This window comes from Lathamus discolor, chromosome Z (assembly GCF_037157495.1).
Source record: "Lathamus discolor isolate bLatDis1 chromosome Z, bLatDis1.hap1, whole genome shotgun sequence".
Lineage (NCBI taxonomy): Eukaryota > Metazoa > Chordata > Aves > Psittaciformes > Psittacidae > Lathamus > Lathamus discolor.
In genome coordinates this window covers 27,831,541-27,857,104 of record NC_088909.1, presented here as the reverse complement: position 1 = coordinate 27,857,104, position 25,564 = coordinate 27,831,541, and the positions used below count along the sequence as shown (strand labels likewise).

The 25,564-nt window shown below is 40.4% G+C and overlaps 1 protein-coding gene across 2 annotated transcripts; it reads left to right on the top strand.

The window, feature by feature from the left end:
- Positions 1–1,446: 1,446 nt before the first annotated feature.
- Positions 1,447–23,935, top strand: MELK (maternal embryonic leucine zipper kinase). Of its 2 annotated transcripts, none has more exons than XM_065663075.1 (17): positions 1,447–1,655; positions 1,978–2,079; positions 2,356–2,441; positions 3,171–3,287; positions 3,842–3,985; positions 5,562–5,630; positions 6,881–6,973; positions 8,084–8,182; positions 11,790–11,858; positions 13,415–13,501; positions 15,026–15,154; positions 17,347–17,493; positions 18,204–18,429; positions 20,141–20,234; positions 20,677–20,845; positions 22,304–22,407; positions 23,516–23,935. In XM_065663075.1, exons 2-17 carry the CDS (start codon positions 2,016–2,018, stop codon positions 23,691–23,693), a joined length of 1,875 nt encoding a protein of 624 aa, XP_065519147.1. In that variant the 5' UTR covers positions 1,447–1,655; positions 1,978–2,015; the 3' UTR covers positions 23,694–23,935. The 2 variants fall into 2 exon arrangements, with proteins under 2 accessions (XP_065519147.1, XP_065519148.1); XM_065663076.1 differs by lacking the exon at positions 1,447–1,655 and adding an exon at positions 1,714–1,728.
- The last annotated feature ends 1,629 nt before the right edge of the window (positions 23,936–25,564 follow it).

Here is a 25,564-nt window from a genome sequence, read left to right as displayed (position 1 = left end):
AATATGATGTGTTTAGAAAAACCCTTGCAAAATACTTGTCTGTCATGGTTCATGAAGGCACTCACGATCTGATCGAGTTCCTGCTACCGCTTTTGCCCCTTTTCTTTGGTTTTCACAGATGTATTGCAGTTAACAGGCCAGATTTAACTTCTGGATTCCCACCATAGTTTTTTTTTTTTTCATTGGGGATGATATGCATGTGATAAACACATAAAATGTATTGGCTTTCACAAATCATAGGTGTGGTTATGTGGATATAACTGTATGAGTTTACAATAACAGAAACAAAGCTTGCTAAAGACACAAGATTAGACAACAAAGTTAAAAGGGCCAGAACTCTTAAGCAAAACGGAGTCACATAGTAAAAGAATCTGTAAAGGAGGGGGGGGGGGGGGGGGCTTGATATAAGAAAAGCTAGTGCCTGGAAAATACAGAGTTTAAGTACTTTTTAGCTTAACTTAGGTTGTAGAAAGAGAACAATGTTTATGTTGTAAGTCTGTGGAATGCAGTGGCCCTACTAAACATGAGTTAATTGTTTCACAATAGTCTTCTGAAGTATCTGTAGCTTTAAAGAACAATGTAAGTCTGTGGTGAGATAACAGGATTTAGTGACCCCACTAAACATGAATGAATTATTTCACACCATCCTACTTATCAGAGACAGAGCCTCCCAAACATCCCCTTGCTTGGGATACTCCTTGTCTGTCCTGCAATAAATTTTTTAGGAAGGTCACACTGTTATAAATCTTTGCTAGGAATCAGAATAATTACAGATATGGCTGGTTTTAGCTAGTTGTGTGATTAGTTAGTGATTTAGCTAGTTGTGTGATTAGTGGGGTGTCCAGTTGTGCCAAAGGTGAAAAGGACACTGTGAGGGAGACTTCATCCTCAAAACCCCTGCCCACAATCACCGGAGAGAAGTGTGCAGACGCCAAGAGGAGGAGACTTATGATAACAAGTTCTTGGAGCTAGTTATAATATTCCCCGCCTATATGCAGGCATTATGAATATGTATGTGACTAATGCAATAGTGAAAGTATATAAACCTCTAACAAATACTAATCACTTGCGCCTCTGGCTACGGTCATGTGCCCAATGCTGTTGCTTTTGCTTTATTGACTTTGTCCCTCAACAGAACCTTGTTATCTTGTTTAGAGGAGCGACAGACTCCACAACCCGCTGAAGTTCTGAAGTAGGTACGCTTTGTTCAGCGCTGAGGCGCATGCGAGATTGCTCCTCCAAAGGCATGCGCACTTTGCCACTCCGTTATTCGCTGTTACCAGGGAGAAAACCGTATCCTCAGAAATGTAGATCTCTTTATTCGGGAAAGAATTCGTCCGCCTGGGAAGGCTGCAAAGCAGAGGCAATTTACAGAAACAACACGTTCCACCAGCCTCTAGCTGCACGCTGAAGCGAGCAGCCCCACTGCTGCGGCACCCACCGTGTGCGTGGCGGCGCCCCGCCCCGCGCAGCCGGGCCGCAGGGGGCAGCATAGATACTCGCACCGCGGCGGGGCCCGCCCCGCTGCCCCGGCCCCACCCGTTCCGGTGAGGCGATGCGCGGTGGTTGGCCCCTCGGCAGTCGTGGCCGGAAGTGGGCTCTGCGGCAGGAGATTTGAACGGTAACGGCCGCAGCGGGAGGTGGCTGCGCAGGCGGTGAGTGCCGTTCCCTCTGCCCGCGCCGTGCAGCCGCTGGCTATCGCTGCGTGGCTCTCGCCGTCCCCTGGCGGTAGGGCTCCGGGGAGGCCAGGGGCGTGTTCGGCGCAGGGCAGCAGCATGAATGTTCCTGCTACCGCTGCTAGGCGTTGGTGAGGAGTCCCTGGAAGATGACGGTCTTTTGTGCCCTTAGCCTGCGGTGTTCGGACTTCGTTGCCTCGAAGAATTATTGCTAGGCGTGTAGGCTGCAGCGAATGTGCTTTCTGTGTGAGTACGCTCCGAGTGGAAGATCGTGACCGCTGTGCGCGCTCCCTCCCTGCAGGTGCTGAGGAGGAGTGCAAGATCCCCGTACCTCTCAGAATGTCTGTGGATGACCGTGAGGAGATTCTCAAGTACTATGAGTTACATGAAACAATTGGAACAGGTAGGCTCAGTCTGTTAATACAAACAAATGTGTGTGGTCTGACTGCTTCAGTATTTACCTGAGTGTAGATCAGCTGTTACTGCAGAATCTATAGGTCATGTTTCAAGGACAGAACTCTGAAAATAGACTCAGAAGGTGTAGTAGTGATTCCCTCCTTCCTCAAGTGAACACACCACACGCTGTGCCTGCCACATGTTCCAATGTAGCTGTGAGATTGCAGGCAAGAACACGTGTCATCATGCTGAGCTTTGAATTTGTCTCTTTTTGGAATTTTAGGTGGGTTTGCAAAGGTAAAACTTGGACGCCATCTTCTCACAGGTGAAAAAGTTGCAATAAAAATCATGGACAAACTTGCTCTAGGGGTAAGCCAAAAGATACTTCAAAGTTCATAGCATCTTGTAAATGGCTTCAAGCTGCACCAGAGGAGGTTTAAATTCGATATTAGGGAAAATGTCTTCCCCAAAAGGATTGTCAAGCATTGGAATGGGCTGTCCAGGGAAGTGGTGGAATTGCCATCCCTGAACATATTAAAGATGTATTAAAAAGATGTTGAGGTGTGGCACTTTAGGACGTGGTTTAATGGTGGCCTTCACAGTGCTGGCTTAGTGGCTGGACTCGATGAGCTTAAAGGTTTTTTCCAACCTAAATGATTCTGTGATCTTCTGCTGTTCTGCTGCAGTTCTCAAGAACACAGTGACGTTTAATTGACACCTGCTTGTTCCGCTGGCTTATTCTGTTGGTGGGATGCTACAGCCTTAAAAAAAATTGTAACGAAACACCACAAGTCTTGTGCTCTATGAAGGGGGCAAGGTTCTCTGGCTGTAAAACTGAGGAAGTTAAAGATTATTACAGTAACTGAAAGAGAATGCTAATGAGAGTACTAGGCATTTTGCATCTACTCCTCTGGGTTATGCTGATCCACGTGCCAGAACTGTAGGAGGGTTAGAGCAGGGCTGGTGCTGAACTGAATTTGACGTGTATGCTGCTGTATCCATGCTATGAAACTCAGTGTCACGCAGTGCTTACTGTGATGTACCCACCATCTGTCAAAGTAGTTGGCAAGTTCACAATTTGCTATTGTGGTCTCATAGGATGACTTGCCTCGTGTTAAAACAGAAATTGATGCCATGAAGAACTTAAGTCATCAGCATATTTGCCAGCTGTATCACGTGATAGAGACATCCAAGAAGATATTCATGGTCTTGGAGGTAAGAAATCGTGTTTCTGCCACAGCAAAGGTTCCCGGGTTTTGCTGTCATGGTAGATGATAACAGAGCTCAAATGAAACAACTCTTAAGAAATTATGTCAGTGATGAGCATGTTGAAGGTGCTTCAGTTTGGAAAATGAAGCTGGTAATATCTGCTGTGTTGTATCTTGTAAAAGCTGCCCTTCACTGTTTACGGGAATGACTTTAGTTATTATTAATCAATAATTAAATATAACTAATAACTACCTTGTGCTTCTGTTCTTTTAAAATAACATCAATGGGGCATATGGGTCTCCAGAACTCCTGCGTGGTTATTGGCTCCTGGGCAATTTGTACTGCCTGTGACATTAGCGTGCTGTATCCATTGCAACACATTAGGCAGGAGTCAGCTTGTTTGGTCTGCCCTAGCATTGACCTGGGGTATTTGGCGACTGCTGCTGTGATGAAGCAGAGGGAATGGAATAGTGTCCTATAGTGCTGCCCAGGGCTCTCGGGCTCGTTTAGGTTTCATTACTGTGTTCTAAAGGTGCTCTCTTTTTCCTGTCTTCATGCAGTACTGTCCGGGAGGAGAGCTGTTTGACTACATCATTTCTAAAGACCACCTTTCAGAAGAGGAAGCTCGTGTGTTTTTTCGGCAGATTGTTTCAGCAATTGCTTATGTTCATAGTCAGGGATATGCCCACCGGGATCTCAAACCAGTAAGTCTGAACAGTCGTCAGATTTGTATAAGTCATAGTGAACACCAACATTCATTTCTTCTTTAGGAGCTGGAGTCAATTAGGCCTTCTCCATTCTCCTGCTTTCTTCTGAAAGAGCATTATTTCTACTCATTACTACATGCCTCAGCTAGGCTGGATGTGGTTATGTCTGAGGAAGGAGTTTCCTTTCAAAGAGAGGCAGAACAACACATTCCAGCTGGGAGCGAAGCAAAACATCTGACTTGGAATGTTGCTTTGGCTGTTGTGTTTTCTCCTTTATTTCATCTTATAGCTGGAGAGGGTCTTTGTGGCACCACTCTGTTGTGCATATTGTTCTGTTTTCATGACCAAAGGCAAAAGTTGAAACAAGTGATGTGTAGACACAAGGTGTAGGGGATGATGCATGCTACTGGACCCATCCTGTGGCATTGCTGTCATTGCAGAGTTGAAGCATTGTTTTAGGGTGTAGAAGGTCTGAGTCCATTTCCCCTTCAAGGGTTTCCACAGCTGCAGTTTTAGAGACCCTGGCATCTCTGAGAAAAGCCAATTCTTAGTGCACAAGCATTTTCCTTGACACCTTGTGAGATCTTTGCCTCCAAAGCCTTGTATGTACCTTTTTGTAGGAGGTGGCCTACTCACAGGATCATGGGGTATCTTGGGTGGGAACTGGCTTCTAGAGGATTCTACTTGAACCTTGTGCTCAAAGCAGCATCAGACCAAGCTTCTTGGGGCTTTGTCCCATCACATCTTCCTGGCATGAGACAGCACTGTCTTTCTGGGCAACCTGTTCATCTCCTTGCTATCCTTATGAGGAGAAAGGCTTTTCCTTATTTCCAGTCTGAATGTTTCTCAATGCCTCTTGTCTGTCATTATCCCGCCATGCGCTGCTATGAAGAAACTGGCTCTGTCTTCATGTCCTCCTGCAGGTAGTAAAAGGCTGCTGTGATGTTTGCACTGAAGCTTTCTCCTCTACAGCCTGAATGAATGCCTTTCCCTCAGCCTCCTCTCATTGAGCAAGTGCTACAGCCCCCTGAGCAGGCTGATGGCCATCCATCATTCTTAGTTCAGTTTGATGCCTTTCCTGTGCTGGGGCAGAAACTAGATGCAGTATTCTAGCTATGCAGAGCAGAGGACTAGAGTAACCTGCCCAAATCTACTAGCTGTGGTCCTCTTAATACAGTCTGTGATATTGCTGGCTGCTCTTCTGCCAGAGCAGACTGCTGCCCGATGTTCAGCTTGCTGGCTGTCAATGCTCTCCCGGTTCCCAGGCCCTTCTCAGCTGATGCAAACCAGTATGGCCCATCAGGAACATGGGATATATTTGTTAACAACCAATCACAATCTCCAGAGGAGAGCTTTAGGTAAATTCAAAACATGGGAGAGCAGCCTGGTCTAGCAGGAGGTATCCCTGCCCATGGCAGCGTGGTTGGAACTGGATGACCTTAAGGTTCTTTCCAACGTGAACATTCTATGAAATTCTAGCTGCTAACAACAAGAAGAAAGAAAGTGAAAGAAAATGTGGTTTCTTGGTTACTTGGATTATAGAAGCATTCATTATTACTTTCTCATTTACCAGGAAAATCTGCTGATTGATGAGGAACATAATTTGAAGCTGATAGACTTTGGACTTTGTGCAAAGCCAAAGGTAAGAGTATCATTTGCTTTCACAGAGTAGGACTAAATCAACTACTGCATGCATGTAAAAATGCATGTTTGTTTTCAGAGTGCAATGCGGAGACTTGCCCAAAGACCCTAAATTCAAGCTGCATACCTAGCTGTCATCCAACTTTTTTGCAACAGATTTGCATATATGTGTTGGTGGGGAACAAATCAAGTAGTTTATTCTAGTTACAATTACAAATCCTCTGCTTCCATATGCTTGTACTGAGTTGTTTTCTGAGTTGAAAATTGGTTTCTAGGAGCTTTTTCTATTTGTCAGCATAACGTGTGATGTGGGTCCTGTTAAGAAACAATTTAATAGGAGGAAAGTCTTACTGATCCAAATACAGTCACTTGTCCTCAACATGGATTTACTTGACTGAGTTTAGAACATTCTGCAGGCAATCATTACCATCATCTTGGTGGTGTAATGTCATCTTATTTTGTTTGAAAAAGACCTAGGGGTGCTGATTGATAGCTGCTGAACATGAGCCAGCTTGTGCCCAGGCAGCCAAGAAGGCCATTGGCATCATGGCCTGTATGAGAAATAGTGTGGCCAGCAGCAGCAGGGCCGTGATTGTTTCCCTTGAATTCTGTGATCAGTTCTGGGCCCCTCACTACAAAAGAGACATTGAGGTGCTGGAATGGGTCCAGAGGAGAGAAGCAAAGCTGGTCTGGAGAACAAGTCTTATGAGGAGCTGTTGAGGGAACTGGGGGGTTTAGTCTGGAGAAGAGAAGGCTTGGAGGGACCTTATCAGTCTCTACAACTACCTGAAAGGTGAATGGAGCTGGGTGGCAGGGGTCAGTCTCTTCTGTCAAGTAACAAGTGACAGGACAAGGACAAAGCCCAGGAAAAGAAATCACAAGTATTTTTAGTGGTTCTTCAGGATGTTACTGCATTAAATATTGTTGTAAATAACCAGCTAGCCTCATGACCATGGGTCACTTTTTCTCAGGTTTCATCTCTTTTCTCTTTGCAATACTAAAGGGAAGTATTCTTATGAGAAAAGTTGCTGCAGAAAAGACTGCTAGGGTAATAGCTGATTGAGCAGCTTGAGATCTGGATGTTTATATTCATGCTCTTAGACAGTTTTGGTCTAGTGAACCACACCAAAGCAAAATACAATGTGAATGAATATAGATGCCCAGCCTCAGGCCTCTAATAGGTTGTTGCTAGAAGCTTAAGCTTTGTTAAAGCCAGTTCTTCTGTGTGATTGATTTTCTGTGTTATTCTAGGGTGGTCTTGATTACCATCTGAACACATGTTGTGGAAGCCCAGCTTATGCAGCACCAGAGCTGATTCAGGGCAAAGCATATATTGGATCAGAGGTATGTAGCACAGTTCTGGGTAAGTTGTTCCACACTTCTCCCACCATGTATTTAAACGTGGTGAAGTTCAGAGATGCTCACTTGTTTTTTCTGTCAAATACCACTGGAAAACCTCAGTAGTTCTCAGAAGCTGTGTTACTAACTACGGTGGTCACAGCCTGGAATAGCACATAGTGCTCTTCACCGCAGATCATGTAGCTAGCTAGCTTGTCTCTGACTAACCCTTCACTATCTCTATTTGTTGCTCTGTAATTCAGTGACCTACAAAACAGTAACTTAAACTCCCTCCTTATACTGCACATCCTTTCAAGTAGCAATTAGTTTGTTAAGTAACCAACTCCTGTTGCAAATTTGTGCAGTCTGGGTGTCTTGTATGCTTTATCAGGCCTGTCTTTAGCTGGAAATTTGTGCATGAAACTTTGCTCTCTTTGTACTGCACAGTGTAGTGAAATTTGAGAGAAGAAAAAAGGTGGAGTTTATCCAGCTTTGATTCCATGTCTGGAACATTAGGACCTGCTACTTGCCTTTGTCAATGCATCCAAAATACTGTAATTGCAGCCCCCCTCAAACTTCCTAAATGGCTGTGCTGTTGGATGGAGTAAGTCTTTGCACTGCTGTACTTGTGCTCCTGCTTTCTTTTTTTGTTTTGTTCTCCATGAAGTCCAGTGCTTTTCAAACCACCTTTTAGTTTATGGGCTAAATGGGCATTGCAGTATAAGGTCCTTGTCATGCTCATACAAAGAAGCACTGCGGCCTTAAAGTTGATTGTAACATTGCTGACAGCTGTAGTCAGTAATGTTACTGTATGAAATTCCTTGCGATGAGTTTGATTTCATTTTTGCTGGCAAAATCCTTGAAGATTGAAGGTAATGCAGCAATTTTGTGACCTGGGAAGAGGATATTGGTTTTACTATTACTCTAGTTTGAGTGAATTGAAAATGCATTTGGGTTGCATGCTTTCACTTGCAATGTAAGAGTTCTGTCCAGAATTAAGGAGCCTACTTTTCGTGAGTTGTATGTGGACTTTGCCGAAGAGGGATTATTATTACATGTCTCTAAGTCATTTTAGATAGATCAGGTTCATGAACTCCCACTAATTTTGTTTTTTAGGCAGATATTTGGAGTATGGGAGTACTGCTGTATGCTCTGCTGTGTGGCTATCTCCCTTTTGATGATGACAATGTTATGGCTGTCTACAGGAAGATAATGGTACGTACTGATGGTGCTGGAATACACTAAAACCAGACATTTCTAAGCATTATGAGAGGCCTTTGCTTTTCTGATGGCAGGAGCTGTTGAGCTGTGTCTAGAGCAAAAAGGCATATATACTGAATTATGTTACACTTCGCTACTTTTCCTATCAGTATTTTGTGGGTTTGTTTCCATCTTCTACTGATGAGTGTTTGCAGTATTCTTGGCGCTATAAAGTGATAGGAAATGGAGTTTCAGGAGCAACATTTTCTTGCTGGTGGGTGGCATTTTTTTTACATGAGCCTTTATGTGGCTTCTCCTATACTGCGTTGGGTAGAATTGCAAATACGTCATTTGATTCACCCAAAATTATATTTTTAAATGTGAACTATTCTTATGTCTTGGAAAAATGAGATTCTGCATCTGCTGTCATGCTTTCCTCTTCCAAAGTGAGGAGGAAATGCAACACACCATAATCAGCAGAAAAAAACAGAATGAATAGTAAGTAATATAATTTAGTAGTTGGTTCTGTTTCCCTGTAAGCTGCTCTTGATGTAGCTAAGCAGCTGCTATTCCACATCATACGTGCACCTCCACCAAGCACTTTTAAGCTGCCATAAAATTATGTTTATAAAGCTTCCAGTAAAGTGAGTGGGGTGAGGAGTAGCAGTGTTGGTTAAGGGTTTTGGCTTCCTCTACTTCTTTCTCCTTCTCTTGTCCAGAGTGTCCTGTGTCTAAAAATCAATCAAACAAATAAACAAAAAACAATGCAAAAAAACAACAAACAAACAAAACCCCACAAAAAAGCCCCCAACAAAACCAGCCAAACAAACTAAAAAAACAACAAAAAGAAAACCCAGAAGCAGCCCCCCCAAAAAACTCAAGAGTGTTCAGGTACTACTCTGGTAGGAGGCAGCAGATAGTTGGTCTACGCAGGGAGTGTTTCTGAGGTGTGTAGCTGTCAGAGCTTTATAAAATGTAGGATTAGTTCAGCACACAGTATGACTTGTTAGTCTGGAATTGGAGAGTGGACTTGGGTACCTTGACAGGAGATCTGTAGGAAGCTCAGTTTAAGCTGTTTTAAAGAACTTTCTATAAAAAAAAAAAAAAAGCAATGTCTAACTGATGCAAAGAGATCATGTAAAGGTGATGATATTTAGGTAAGTCACCACTAAAATGATACAAATTTCCTACTTGCATGATCAGAGAATATCTTGAGTTGGAAAGGACCCATGAGGATCCTTGATTCCAGCTCCCTTCTCACAGTACTACCTGAAACTAAACCATAATGTCTTAGTGTTGTCCAGATAACGTTAGCAACACTTGCAGTTTCTCAGTAAAATCACTGTTTAGGGTGAATCACCCAGATTGTCAGACTTGAGCTACCTTACCTGCTTGTGGTGTGAATTGTGTTGTATGCCCATAAGGTTAGTATACAATGAGGAGTTGTCCATCTATAATCCTTCTTCTGTAGAAAGACAAATCCTTTATGCTGGTCATTACACCAAGGTGCACAATGTAACTGGTAAACTTGTCAATAGTCAAAGCGTGAACAGAGAGCTTAGATGTGGAATGGAGATCTTAAGATCATCACAGATGGTTCCTGCATAGCTGCAGTTGTCTAACATGCACAGGATCTGGGTGCTGAGTTGTTTGGGCTGACAGGAAGTTGGCTAGTGAAAATATTTTAATTGAACTGAGATGACCAAGTTCTAAAAGTTAGTCTTGGTGCTGTCAAAAAACAATGTTACACGTGTGTTAAGATGTAGGCTTGCTATTTCTGCTCTGAATTTATTTTAATTTTATGTGACTGCAAACTGAAAATTGCTTGAAATGAGGACCACAGAATCTCAGACTGGTTTGTGTTGGAAGGGACCTTAAAGACCTTCTAGGTCCACCCCCCCTTGCCTCATGCAGGGACATATTCCACTAGACCAGGTTGCTCTATGCCCTGTGCAGCCTGGCCTTGAACACTGCTGGGGATGGGGCAGCCACAGCTTCTCTGGGCATCCTGTCCTAGGGCCTCAGCACCCTCCAAGGGAAGAACTTTTCCTAATAACTAATCTAAATCTTCCCCCTTGTCAGTTTAAAGCCATTTCTCCTTATTCTATTCCTACCTGCCTTTTTCAAAAGCTCTTGTCCAGCTTTCTTGTTGGCCTTTAGGTGCTGGAAGCTGCTTTAAGGTCTCCCTGGAGCCTTCTCTATTTCAGACTGAACAAGCCCAGCTCCCTCAACCTGTTTCCAGAGCAGAGCTGCGCCAGTCCTCTAATCATACTAAACACTATGGTGGAATATAATGTCACACATTATAGATAATAAAATCTATTGCAATGTCAAGTCAGAACTGTTGTTCCAAGTCAATGTAATAATCTGCTGCTTGAAGCTAATTAGGATTGTATAATTTACTTACAATGTTTCTTTCCCTGGAATGTTCCACATTTCTTCATTTGGGAACACTTGGATAAATGCTTTTACTTTTTGAATGAAAAATCAAACGTGACAGATTAAAAAAAACCCTTATTTCTGGTGTGATCTTATGCATCTGGTAGCTTTTGCAAGCCATTTATCTTCTAGCATTGCCATCGGTCCAGCCGATGCTACTTCTGTTTTTCCATGTTTCGTGTTTTGTAGCAATGTATTAAAACCAAAATGCAGATTGCATGTCTTACTTGACTTGACTTTGTTTCTGAGTAAAACTGCATTGTGAAATAGCCTACAAACTATTTAAAATAGCTCATTAGTACTGTCTGTAAATAAGTAACTCACGTTTTTTAACCTGTGATATTGAAGCAACACATACTCAGCTTAGAAATGTATGTTGTGTATAATACCAGCTAGTTTGTTATTGAGGCATTTATTTGTAGAAAGAAAATTGCCATGGCAAATTGATGATTATGATTATTATAAACAATAGCTTGTTTACTGATTTCTGTTCTTTTCTCCATTTTCTTTGAGAAGTAAATTATCTTTGGTGTATTTAGTTTGGATTTTATGTACTGTTGTTGTACCTTGAATCTGAAAGCCATTGTCAGTTTTCTTCTAATCAAACATTACCCACACACACTAAATAATTTGATTGAAAGAAACTTACCTGCTAGATCTGTAGCCTTTTTCTTCTCTGCAGTTTGAGTAGCAATTGAAACTCTAGCATGAGGTATAACCTGTTTAAAAATAAAAGAATAGCTAAATGATGAGTATAGTTTGGTTTTTAGTGTCTGAAAAGTAATAATTTCAATGAATATTCACATTTCAAAGTGCTAGTATTAGTCATTCAGGCTCCAACATACTTGCACTGCTAACACTTCAATATTAAGTTGATTTGATGAAACAATTCAATATATGAAGAGTAGATTGGCTGCAAAAGTGGACTGAAATTGAAATGTCACACAAGCTGAGTGGGTGAAAACTGCAGCAAATAATTCAAACATAGGATTTTCTGTACTAATGCCATGGGGTTTTAAGACCACCATTACATTTATTCAAGTCATTTGTAAAGCTAAATTTGCATGTGCCTGTTATTTTTCCTTTTTGACCAAATACAGATGTCGCTGTCATCCAAGTAAGTTAGCAGTTTGTTTTGAGCTAGCTGTTTAAGGTTCGTTCTAAACTCTCTTCTTTTCTGCAGAGAGGAAAATACAGTATTCCAAAATGGCTCTCTCCTAGCAGTACGCTACTACTTAACCAAATGCTGCAGGTAAAGATATCGCTTCTGTTCAGTAAGTCTATAAAGTATGACTGCATAGGTCAAAACTTTACATTGATGAAATACTTAAAAAATACTCAGTTTTAAACAAGATGTTTAAACTCATAAATTTTTGAGGGAAATATTAATATTGTCCTGCTGAAGATTCTGAGAATGGTTTGATACCGAAACAACTATGCAATGTTGAACCAAGTGTTCAAGCAGCCTGGATTTGGTGGTTCTTAACTGTGCTATGTATAGCATTTGAATAGCATATTTTTTTTTTTAGTAATGAAGCCAGACATACTAGATATGCATTTGGGCTACATATAAGCAATCTAGCCAATGCTAAACATTCCTGGAACATATTGTAACCTACACTTACAGTAACAGCTTTTCACAGCTCATATATTTGTCCTTCCTTTTGGTGGAGCTATGAAGCTCAAACTGAGCTTCTTAACCACCCTAAAATTCCATGTAGAAGACATTGTTTCTTAAGTTTTTCTCCATGTATCAGCTTGATTTTTATTGCCCACTAGGTGGACCCAAAGAAGCGAATTACAGTTAAACATCTATTAAATCATCCTTGGCTCATGCAAGGTTATTCTGATGCTGTTCCGTGGCAAAGTAAATACTCAGTAAGTACACTTGTCAGATGAATACTGAAGTATTTAATGTAATCTTTACTGGCTTACTACCTCTCTTACATTATGGAGGTGTGAAGACATTTCTCTAAAGATGAACTTCTGAGATGGCCATGGCTCTTTTCTGGTTCTTCTTGCTGTCAAAATGTTATTACTTTCTCTTAAGCTGATGCTTAATTTGCAAAATAACTGACTTCTCAGCAAAATGTGAAGTATTTCCATGTACTAATGACCACATGGTTCTCCAGGCTGCTTGGTCAATAATTTAAGGTGCAAAATGCAAATGTTCTGAAAAGCGTGTCAGGTATGGTTATGGTTTATCTTGTATCTAGTCCTCACTGAAAATTGCTATTTTGAATAACATGTTTATCCTGTCTCTCTGTTGCTGTTTTTACTGTATGAGAGAGTAAGGCAGTATGTGGGGAAAACCCCAAACAAATAAGAAACCAAACAATCCAGCTGTCAGTAATAACTGAGAAGTTCCTACACATTTTCAGCCAGTGCTTTACCTTGGCCACTGGATGCCACTGTTTCGCTAGGTAAAGAGCAGCTTTACTGTGTGAGCATCTCAGTTCTAACTGGCTGTAGAGAAGATGTGCATGTCTGATAGCTTTAGATACTTACAGAGAGATGAAAGTGTAGCTTCCATTCTAGTAAAAATTTCATCTACTTTCAGCTTTCTTATTTGAATTCACAGCCTCTCACAAAGGAGGGGCCAGACTGTGATGCTGTTGAATTTGTATGACATTTTCAGTCTGTTCCCTACAGTATTTTGCTCTAATGCTAATTATTTAAAATACAAGGTCTAAAATCATGGTTGATTATTGACTCAACCCACTGGGTTTCATGACAGTGTCACAGTAAGATATGGATTATGAAATAACTTGAATGTCTCATGCTTTGGTATCTGTTATTTTCTTGCAGCTGGGACATCTTGATGAAGATTGCATTACAGAGCTTTCTGTGTTTCATAAACGGAGCAGGGAGAGCATTTTGGAATTAATATCAGAGGTAAGAAGCATGCATCAATATTTTGCAGTAATGAAACACAATTATATAGTAAATAAGCTTACTGTATTATCAGACTAATGCTCATTTATTCTCAACTATGATATTTTAAATACTAGATTTAAGGACCCACTACAGAACTCCAGAATCTGTATGTAACTTAAAAATACATTGCTAAATTTCAATTTATTTTTTTTCCTCCCATTTTCCTCCTTCAGTTGTGCTCATGAAGTTTCTTGAACCTGACTGTTATTTCCCATCATGGTAAAATCATTCTAAATCTCTTTAAACCAAAATAGTATTACAGTATCATAGAATGATTTTGGTTGGAAGGGACCTTGAAGCTCACCCAGTTCCAACCCCCTGCCAGGGGCAGGGACACCTTCCACTAGAGCAGCTTGATTCAAGCCCTGTCCAACCTGGCCTTGAACACTGCCAGGGATGAGGCAGCCACAACTACACAGACATTTAAACAGATGCCATCTGCTGGGTTAACTGTTTGCTTTGACATGGTTCAATAAGTAAGAGGTAAGAGAAAAATGAGAGCATCACCCAGACAGACTATACATTTTTTGGAGTTACTCTTCACAGTTTTTAAAAATATGAATATGTTTAGTAATTTCTGAATACAAATGACAAAAGTTGAACTGAATTTCTAGAAGAATTGCACAAATGTTAGCAATGACATTGCAGCCTGTAGAAGAGACTTAAACATGATGCATACTCCAGCTTTAACTTGAATCTGAAAATTCTTCCTTGAAATTGATTTTTTCTTTTTTTTTTTTTTTTGTGGTAGTAGTGACAGTTCTCTTTCTAGAAACTGTTACTTTATCATGTTAACTGTTGTAGAAACAGTTTAAAATGTAGAACAAACTTTTAAATCATGTGATACTTAAGAAGGATTTGTGGAGTTAGTGCTATTTGTTTCTTCAGTTATAGGAAATAATCTGAACAATCTGTCTACACAGGGAAAAGTCCTTCCAAATAGTTTTGTGGTGTTTGCATGGTCCTTTACTGGAGGACTTCTAAACTCTTATAACTAGTTGAAACTAATTGTACTATGCTGCAAACCAGTCTGGCATTGTACCCATGTTGCGAGTAGACTTGCTGAAAAACATGCAACTTTTTGTTGCTTCTGCTTGTGGAGCAAGAGTGGAGGCAGGAACAACAGCTTCCAAAAAATAGAGACTCTGGCTGAAGTATTGGACAAACTGTATTAATAGCTTTGCCATTCACTTCTCTAGACAGATTGTGGTCCCAGTATTAGTTTTCACCCCAGTGCATGTGCTACAGACTAAGTTGCGAAGGACAACGGCCATAGAGTGCTTCTTGATCTTGAACACTTTAATGTAAATCAGCTGAAGTCTGAAATTACACATAGGTGATCAAACATTAGGGATGCACATCAGGTAGAAAAACTTGCAACATACAAATTTTTGAAGGCTAACCTTGGTTTGTACTTACAGTGTTTCCTAAGAAGAAATTGAAATAGTCTTTATCCCTTTTTTTTTTTTTTTCCTCTCCCAGTGGAAATATGACCAAATGTCAGCAACATATCTCTTGCTTCAATCAAAGAAGGCTCGTGGCAAGCATATTTCCTTAAGGGTTCCATGTCTGACGGGGCATGCGAGAAGAGCACAATTGGCAGGCCTCGAGGTAAGTTTAATTCAGCGGGACAAATTACTGATTAAAATGCTCTGCATTAACAAAACCCTGCCTGAGAAAACAGGCTGGTGACCTAAACATCAGTAAGCAAGCATGTGTGAAGACAGCCAACGTCTTGGTCATGAAACAGTTCAGTCTCCTCATTAAAATGTTTATAACTCTGGGCTGCTTTTGTGAATTGACATTACTGGAATTCTACATGGGAGGACATGGTGCATTATGAGTACCCCACAGAATCTCCTCTTGGTTACTCATGAAAATGGACTAAAATTGCCCATTATCTGGCCTGTGTGATCATTCCAGACTTTCCTCTATGATGCCTAACTTCTTACTGCACTATTTCACATTTGTCTAAATATTTTTGTACCTTGCTATCTGTGTTTAGCATGGTTTAGTAAGGAAAGTCTTCTGAAACATCATAGAATCATAGAATAGTTTGGGTTGGAAGGGACCTTCAAAGGTCATCAAGTCTAGTGTCCTGGCATGTCAGGACATGGACATGGGCAGCCTACACTGAGATGACATGGACACTACATAAGGTGGTGGTTAAAGCGGAGGGACCTTTTCCTTCCTCATCTGCTCAGAGCACAATCCCAGAAAGGATTCTCTTTATCTCATGGTAATTTCTGTTCCTGTGGTTTTGTAGCAGAGTGCAAATAGGGCACTTCAGAACTTGTCTAAAGTTGCTAAATTGCTTGCAATATCATATACAGTGTGCAGCTATATGTGATGTTGGTGATACTCATCTGTGTTTGACAAACTCAAAGCATTCAGTAAATTGGCAGGCTTCCCATTAGCCATTATCCCTTGGACTGTAGGCATCTGTATAAAATTGTTAGCTAGCTATCTGAATGTGCTGTTCTCTGCATAGAGACAAGCACTCAGAATGAATACTTACGTAGTTGATTCAGTGGCATGTAAATAATTTCAGTTCACTTGTACAACTGCTTTGAAACACAGATGACAATTTTAGGATTACCAGCACTGCGTAACAGATCACAAATCATACCTGTTGCTGAATGTGTAATGTGATTTTCATGATCACAGTGGGCTAGTCTTCTACACTCAGGTGATTTTAAGGTAGAGTATCTCTAGGTTTAGCAGTGCTGATGCTGTGAAATTACTTCATCTCTAGTGGTGTCCTAGGTAAACTGACCTGGTTAATGCCAGATTTCCAGTTTAGCATATGCATTATGCCTTCTCAGCTGATTGTGAAAATAATGTCTTATAGAAGACAACAATCCGTAGTCTTTCTAAAGCACTGGAGACATATTTAGTTTACCTGCATGTAGGTACTGTGAGTGAATGTCAACTGAATTTGAAGTACCCAACTAACAAAGCTCTCTAGCTAGAGCTAGTCTAATGTGAAGACAACCAAGTAAAAAGGAACCTTTAACTTACAACTTAGTCAGTTGCTGAATTGGGTGGCACAAGCTTGTACATAATACTGTCTTATTTCAAGCAATTTGATGGAGAAAGGTATTCCAGAAAATTCACCATGACATGAATTTCGTCTGAAACATGGTAGGCAAGGAATTCTATTCAGGCATTCATGTTGTAATAAAACATGATTTCAGGTACAATATTGGGCTGTTAGCTTCTTGGCTGTGATACGCATCTTGACCATGTGTGATGTGGGCCATGAAGGTTATCAATCTTGGCTGAAGTAACGAATCCTGTGATTTAATAAACAACCTTTTTCAGGTCTAGCAATTAGATAAAGTTTTGTGGGTGCTAGTTCAAATACTGTTGCAGATTCTAGAATTGTATGTTTTTGATGTAATGTATTTACTTTTATCCAGCCCCCTTTCAGACTTTACTGCATTCTTTTATTGGGTACTTTCCAGCTTATTATTTGGCTTCCAGTGAAAAGAGCTTGTGATCCAAGTCTTGAAATCAAAGGCAGGGTTTTTTTGCTAGTTACTTCTCCTGACACAGGTCATGACAGATGACTTGGTAATAATGGTGCTTTGAGAATAATTTCACATCTGTTTTTGACACAAATGGCAAATCCACAATGACAATACAAAAGTCATATTAGAAGACTTGGCTTCCATTAACTTCCATTAGCTGTTTACCATTTTTAAGTTTCTAATTATAAGATTTATATTTTAATGACACTTTTCTGATGAAATCCTAGTTACAATCATGCAGTGGAATCTCAACTGAATCTTTCTTTTCAGTCTGAAAACACTACGATATATGAAGATACTCCAAACTGCAGTGAAGTGCCATATGCATTTGGATCCATGGAATTTTCTGATGCAGCTTCACTGTTTGAAGAGTCTCCATTAGAAGAATTTATTCTAAATACTCACAGAATAAAGCAGGTGTTTGAAGAATAAGTACTAGTTCCTTAAAAATTAATTTTTTAATCAAAAAAATCTTACTGTCAATGTACATAAAGTTTGCTATGTATTTAAATGTTTGGTGGACCCTGGCCAAGGGGAGTTACAGAGTGAAGAAATGTTTTAAGTACATAACTGAACACAAATTGTGATTTCTTTAGCTGTACGTCATGATTCATTTGATGAGAACTTGAGCTTTGACATTTGATTTGCATAAAAATAGCACTTGAGGAATGAATAAATGAAGCAATGAAGATTTTAAAATGGATGGGAAAACAGTAAGGTACAGCAGACAAGATCTCAGAGCTAGGTTAGAGTTGTACAAGTCTTTGAAAAAGTTCAACCTGTCTGTATTGGACAAGAAAATCTGATGAAACAATTGGAATTATACAATTAAACTAAATGAAAATTCTTAGTTGTGGTTGGATGAGTTAGTAAGGAATAGTCTTAGATGCACAAGCTAAAGAGTTTAGAAGAGCAGAGAAACAAATGGCAAATTACTAATAAACGTCTCAAGTTACTGAGCTAATCAGAAGTATTGAAGAGTTTTTATCTACTTTGCTCAGTAGGCAAGCACTGTATGGTATTTTTAACCTCCTCCAATTTTAGAATTGCCTTGTCTGTTACCTTTCTGAATGTGATTGGAATACAGCAAAGAGTATCTTTGGCTTTTTTTGTTGCATCTCTTGTAGCATTCAAGGAATGATGGTCAGCTGGAAGGTACAGAATTCCCACTGTCAACTCCAGTGACAAGGAAGATGGCATCAAAGAGGCATGAAAACAAAGAGAATGTTGGTACAGCATCACCTTTAAGTATTGAGAGCACATTTGCACTTCCTGCTCCAAACACTCCTTTTGTGAAGCGTCAGATTGAGACGCAATTACAAACTATACCCTTTCAGGCATCCGCGTTCAAAGGTACATTGCTTTTAACTAATGAAAACTTAGAATATACATGTTGCTTGGGAAATGGTGTAAATTCAAATATGAACATAATGCTTGTTTCTGGAAGACTCAACTTTTTTTTCCTGTATTCACCAGCCTGGTTGTCCTAGTAACTCTGGTAAGGTGCTGCAAGAGGTTTAACCCTACATCAGGGCATGTTACTTGTATGTTAGTTACAGAAGTCATTGTTACTTAGAGTCACACATTCTGACATGGAGTCAAGTTCTGTGTTCGTGAAATTCCCTCTGGTTCCACTTTTCTGTGAAGGCTGAGAACACAAGTTCCTTAACATTCTTTTTCTTTGTTATTACCTTGAGTGAAAATAAAGGTATACTTTTAGTCAAGTATGCTTTTATTGGTACTTCTAAGAGAAATCTGACTTGCATTTCTGATGGTATCGTATCAGCATTTTCACAGTAATGAGTCCTATGTGCCAGTGAAAATACTTGTATATGTAACAATGTTAACGATGATGTAGGTCTTACAGTAACGTGATACACAAATTTATCTAACTTGTCACCTTTTCTGAGTTACCAGAAACTTTGTCCTCAGCCTGACAAGTCCATAGTTATGAAAAATTATGTCTCCTGTATGTACAGTGCCCTTCTGTTCAACATAAAAGTTTTGGTGTTGATAGTGTAAATGCGAAATGTCCTTCAAATGCTGAGGACTCCTTACAATAGGAGACTCTTCTGTTCTAGGCGCTAAGGAATGTTGTTAAGAAACAGTCTTTGCAGGCTGATTCAAGTTATAAGGGATCTTGGATGTACTGCTGTTCAATGACATCCTTTGTAAAGGCTTTAAGGAAGTTCACTAAAATGCCAAGTTACTTATGAGCTTGAATTTTTTTTTTTCCTCCGTAAGATTGTGTGTGGTAACTTATGAAGTTTGACTTCATGGTGAGTTTAGAAAGCAAAAGTAGGTATTCTTTCTGAAGTGGGAAATGCAGAAGCACTGTTTCAGCTCATTTTAGTGAGATATTTCTGAGGATTAAACAATTAAAAGCTCATTCTTTGTTTCATTGAAACATCTTTGATTCAAGACAAATAATATTAATACTAATAGCAAGTATCCATTGGAACTTGGATCAGCATTGTTTGGGGCCAGGTGCAATTCTATAGAGATCTGAAATTTTGAACACTGAAGTTGGGTTTAATTGTAAAAACTCACTTGCTCACTGTTGCACTTGATGTTTGCTGCTGCGCATTCAAAACCATGCTCTGCAGATCTCTGTCAATGTGTGGGTAGTAGAACTTTTTAGGCCATTATGCAGTGTGCATTTCTAAACGGGGCTATATGAACTTACACTCTTCATATAAGGAAAATGGCTTGGTAAAGAATGCAACAATTGGACATGAGTATTTATTCTGGTTCCCGTGGCAGAGCAACAAAGCTAATCCTCTTCCTTTCTGGATTTCTAATATTGAACTGAATTGTTCACTCTAAGCCTTGACTTGTAGAGCCCTAGGGAAAACAGTTGCAGTTTTGCTCGTAAAACTTCTAAAGTAGGAGTAGTGTTATTATGATATTAAAAACTTATTTTATCATTCCGAAGATACAGACCTGATTTAAAAGAAAAGGCTGGTTTTAGAAATAAAGTATTAATCACAAAAAATGCTTTCTGAAGAAAAGAAAATCCTTTATGCAAAAACATACCTGCTTTGGCTTGGATGCTTTCTTCCAGAGAATCAGTTCACTGCAGTCACCCCAGCTGAGAAAAACAGAAACCTGACAAACACAGATGAATTGACAGCAGCTGAGGTGCTTCCCAAAAAAAGGTGAATGTCTGGTTATTTGTGTGCACTTCTGATTTAGAAGAGGACTACCTTAATCCATGTACTGCCTAGGAAGCACTGTTACAAGAGTAAGCTGTTATTTCCATTGTCTTAGTATAACGCTTCCTAAAACCTTTTTCTACATTCACTAGAAAACACTGATGGCAGAGAAAAGTTTTAAGACTTTGGTACTCAATTGTCTACAGAATATATTCCTGTCTTCATAGTGTAAGTTCCTTCTTACTCCGGTTCCCCAGAAAGCTGCAGTTTCTATATACATCTCTGGGTTTAGATCTCAACTGCCTTTCAAACAAAAACTCTCATAATACACTGCACTTGCTTTAGTTTTCTTCATTCTGTCAAGTCTGGAATAATTTAGTGATGTATCTGTAGCAACTGATATCTAAAATACTGACAAAGAATAACTGATTCATTCATGTAACAGGTGTCATTCTGTGGAATTAGATATGGACCTAACTCATGTGGGTAGCAGCCAAAAGAAGAGAAAAACCAAGATATTTGGAAGTCTTGAAAGAAGCCTAGATAAAGTGATCACAATGCTTACACCAAGCAAAAAGAAACGATCCACTAGAGATCACCCAAGGAAACTTAAGGTACGCTGCTGGAAGTGTGATTGAAAACATCAAATACCTTTAGAAATGGTCTGTAAGTGAAGTGAAAACTTCTGTGATGTCACTTGCCTGCATTCTACAGTAAAGTGCAGTTGCTCTTATGTGTTGGTGTGATACTAGTGTGCTGAACAGAATTGTACACATCACAAACAGCAGCTAACATACTTCAGAACTTGAGGAATTTATACTTAAATCTGTAGATGACATGTTTGAAAAACATTAACATGGAAGAGGCAGGACTGTTACTGGGGTATAAACAGTTCCATAAAAATGTGATGTATACTTTCAGCTGACTGGCTTCTCGAGCTGCAGCTCTTAAGACACCTGATGAACAGTAAGAGCTGTCTGTCAGTAGAAGGACCATTTTGTGTTTTGCAACCTGTGTAAATGGAATTCAGCTACTGTATTGCAGTTGACAGCTTTTCCAAGAGGCACTTTTCAGAGCAAGTGTCACTCTTACAAGTTCAGGACGTACGTTGGGCTACAAACCTGACCAACTCGTCAGACAGGAGTCCAGACTTTGCAAATAATTCAGGGACCAGGGCAATGGAAACAAAACCTTCTGTCTCTGAAAGTTTTTATCCTTCCACACCAGTTTGCTTTGCCCATAGTATGTGCAAAATTACTGATGCACGTCTAGGGACACTGGAGTACAACAGGGAAAGTTAGAACTTTATTTCACAGTGTTACAGCAGTTAATGGCAGGCAGTTATACATGTTTTAGGCTGAATGAGAACTGTAAGAACCACTCTTTTAAACTGACCTTGCATCTTCAACCCGTGTTCATTTCTGAAGCTATTTCATGATTGTTTTCTCTCAGCTGCTTGTGAGACTTCAGGAGCTGGATAGAGCATTTGTTGTATTACAGTTGGCATGCACTTTCATTATATATGGGTGCCTGAAAATTGTTCAAGAAGTCACTTACCAGCCAAGTGCATTGCATGACGTGTTAGGTGCGATATGTTTGAGTTGTGAGTTACCATTTTTCTTTAAACATCATGGTGCTTCAGTCCTAGAAGAGCCACATAGTGCCATGCCTACTCCTTGGTATCAGTAGCACTCAGCTTCAGTGAGGGAGGACACTGCAGGTGATCTCAGGGCTGTGGCATGTGCTGCCGGGTGCTGTAAGCACAGCCATCTGGCTGTCTTCATTAGCCCACTCCAGGAACCACCTCTGGGTATGTACAAGACTTCTGACAGCCACCCTGGCCTGTCACTGCTGCTTTGGATTTTATGATGTTTTCTAGTTTGGATGTGCTTTGATATTAATTGTCCAGCAGTTGTTGTTTAGTGCTCCTGTTGCTACCACAAAGGGTTCATCATAATAATATTGGGAAGCTGGAGCATTTTTCACTATGGCTAGCTGTTCTGAAGCTTTTTTTATGAAAACTTTTCATAAGTTTTTGGTTTTTTGGGGTTTTTTTTTTTTTTAACTTTTAGGCACACTACAATGTTACCTCCACCCAGCTACTGAATCCAGACCAGCTCTTGAATGAAATAATCACTGTTCTGTCAAAGAAGCATGTGGAATATGTTCAGAAGGGGTAAGTGTAAAGTATGATGACTTCAACTTGTATTTGTCTAAATATTTAGACAAATCCTTGATAAAGCGAAGTATTTAAATTTACTTTCTCAGCCCTGCGTACAGTAATTTTTATCAAAAGTGTACAGAACACTAAATGAATGTGTGCAATAAAACTTGTCTACCCACTGCAAAGCAAGGTTAAGCGAGTTCTAATAGAGTTCTTTGATAGATATGAACTGAGAATAGTGAGGAAGTTCTTGGAGGCTGATGTGAATTTGATCTCTTTTGTGAAACCGTGTAGGGTACAGTCACATGACCAAATCAGGAAATTTTGGGAGATAATGTGGGCACCTTTTAACCCTCATTCTTGGCAGATAAGACATAATTTTTTATCCAGGAGATCGGTATATTTTAAAAGCTGCACAGAATTTATGCACCTTTGTGTGGTTTGTTTTAATTTGTAGGATTTGTATTTTAATTTGTAGGATTGACTAACTAGACTAAGGTGTTGAGAGTAGGATTGATTCCTTGTTCGGACCAAAGCTTAATGCCTGGTTCCCGATTTCCCAGTGCATGAAAAGAATGTGCTTAATAACGCACATTTTCTAAAGGTCTCCAATATTTAAATTATAGTCATTGTAGAACATCAGATAACACTTCAACCTCTGCCTTTCCAAGCTCTGCATCTGGAAGGATACTGAATTGCACTGAAGCACCTTCTCCCATTGTCATGATTTAAACTTCCCATTCAGTTTTCCCACTTTTCACACTAGCTGAGCTGTAACTGGCCTCTCCACAGCAGTGTTTCTACAGAGGAGAGTTGTCTTGCCCAGGAAAAACAATGGGGAGTGTCACCATCCTTCCAGCTCTGCACTCTGAGAATAGGGGTCTGTGGCTAGCGGTGGTCCTATGGCTGGGTAGGACATTGGTGCCACACACTGGTACTTGGGCATTACAATAGTGTTCTTGGACTACAGTATTCAAACCTCTCAGTTCACCGGTTGTTTCCCTATAGTCTGAATAGCAATAACACAATTTCTATAAAGTGCTTTTATTAATTCAAAATTGTGTTATAAAACAAACATTAAATATTTCAATGATTATTTTGTTTCATTTGTTTTGTACAGTTATACCCTCAAATGTCAAACACGGTCGCATGTTGGCAAAGTAGCTATGGAGTTTGTATTAGAAGTGTGTCAGCTCAGTAGACCTGAAGTAGTGGGTATCCGGCGACAACGGCTTAAAGGAGATGTCTGGGTCTACAAGAGACTGATGGAAGACATCTTGTCCAGCTGCCAAGTATGACTGCCTGATGCATGTGCTGGGAAAGCAGCAGTTTTGGACTGAGGCTTGAATCATAATGTTTTAGACAGGTGTGTTCAGAAAAGTAATTCTTTATCACATTCACAGCTGTATTTGAAAAATCTGCTACCTTTCTTGGGTTTTTAACCACCCCTATTTGTACGTTACGCCTTCTGTATGTTCAAGTTTGTAACAAATGTTCTGCAGCTGCAATTCTTTGAAATAAAATTCTGTCAGTTGTTCCCCTTCTTGTGTATTTTTCATGTATGTGGGTTAAAATGTATTGGTATTTGTATGCAGAAGCTTATTTTGGTATGTATTTAGCTATCAAGTACATGTGCTACAGAAATTTGCATAATTCTTTCCTTGTCTCTGCTTAAGTAGGATTTATTGAGATCATTAACTAAGTCACAGCTGTGGTTCCCAGAGTTACGCTATACGCTCAGTGTTGTACAAAATAGGACTGTCTTCAATAAATGTGAAGTCAAGAGTGCTAGGATTTAAACTGTGATCCCATATAAAACATTACTGTATTCCATTACTACGCCTTGGTGATCCTTAACAAGCATATGTACTGTCTGATGCTCTTCTGCTAAGTGATCATCATATTGTCATGTTCAGAACCATGGCATCTTTAACCCACTTGCGAATGGACAAGGCATTCGTAACCCTCAATATCCACAAGGAATCCAGTGACAGCTTTAACTGTACCAGGTGCAGAATGTGTCAGAAATAAATTTGAAATGTGCAGAACTAGTAAGTACAGATGGGGTTGGTTGGGGTTTTAGGGTGTCAACTTAGGAAGACCCTAACCCTAATCCAAGCACTTGTGTTGTCTGTCACATAGCAGTGTTCATGCCTTTATCCTTGCTTGAGTAAATCCAAGCAGCAGCAGTGGGAAGTTGTATGTTGAAGCCTTCCTCTGTGCGAAGATGCCCAGTACTATCCAGACAAGGTGGCAATGTGTGTTTCTCATTAAGGCAACAGTGGCATATGCTGTATGTGAATGTCATGTTACTGCTTCTTAAATAGAGTTTGAGGCTTATCCATTGCAGGGGGGGGAGGGGGGCAGATGAATAGTTGGGTGTTGTTGGAGCCTTACAGGGGCAGACAAGAGAGATGGCTGCTAACAAAAGCTCCACTTACTAGCCACAACCCTCCATTCAGGATCTGTTTATTAAAGGACTTACTAACCAAGGCAGAAGGATCCCATCATTTTCTTCCAATGCCAAGTTGTTCCTTTGCTGCTCTTTAGCCAAGGAAAAAAATCGGGACATTTTTATCAACGTTCAAGAGGTAGAAATGTTTGCATGGGCACATGGAAAGAGAGAGCTGCTGCTCCTTGAAGCACTTCAAGAACCTTTTAGATGCAAAGGGGTGAAATAAGAAAAGAGGGATAACATGAACAAAAGCATACAGTGAAGCAAACTCAATCGCCAGGTGCCAAGAGGGATGGTAGTGAGAATCAGACCTGGTCAGTTATGTTAATAACAGTGTGTGGGATGTGGTAATGTTCACTTTGGGAAGGTTATTTGATTAGGGACCTTGTCAAATGGGATGCTAAGGAAAAGGGGGAAGTCAGAACTAAAAGATAGAGGGATACATTTGATGGACAGGAAGACAGCAAACAAACCTGGGCAGTGGCAGCAGTGGGTGGGCTCTGGGGAGGCCACAGCAGAGCTGGACTTTGCAGCTGCTGAGGCTGGCAGCCCGGCAGCCCGGTGGGGGTCTGGGGTGCTGGTGGGGTCAGTGGGATGGTACCAGCTGATGGGAGGACATAGAGGGGTCACAGCCTGGTGCCTGGTGCCAGCTGCAGGGCGGGAGGTGAGTGTCTGTGTCCTCCCGAGGGCGGGGGTGTGTGGGGTGTGCGTGTG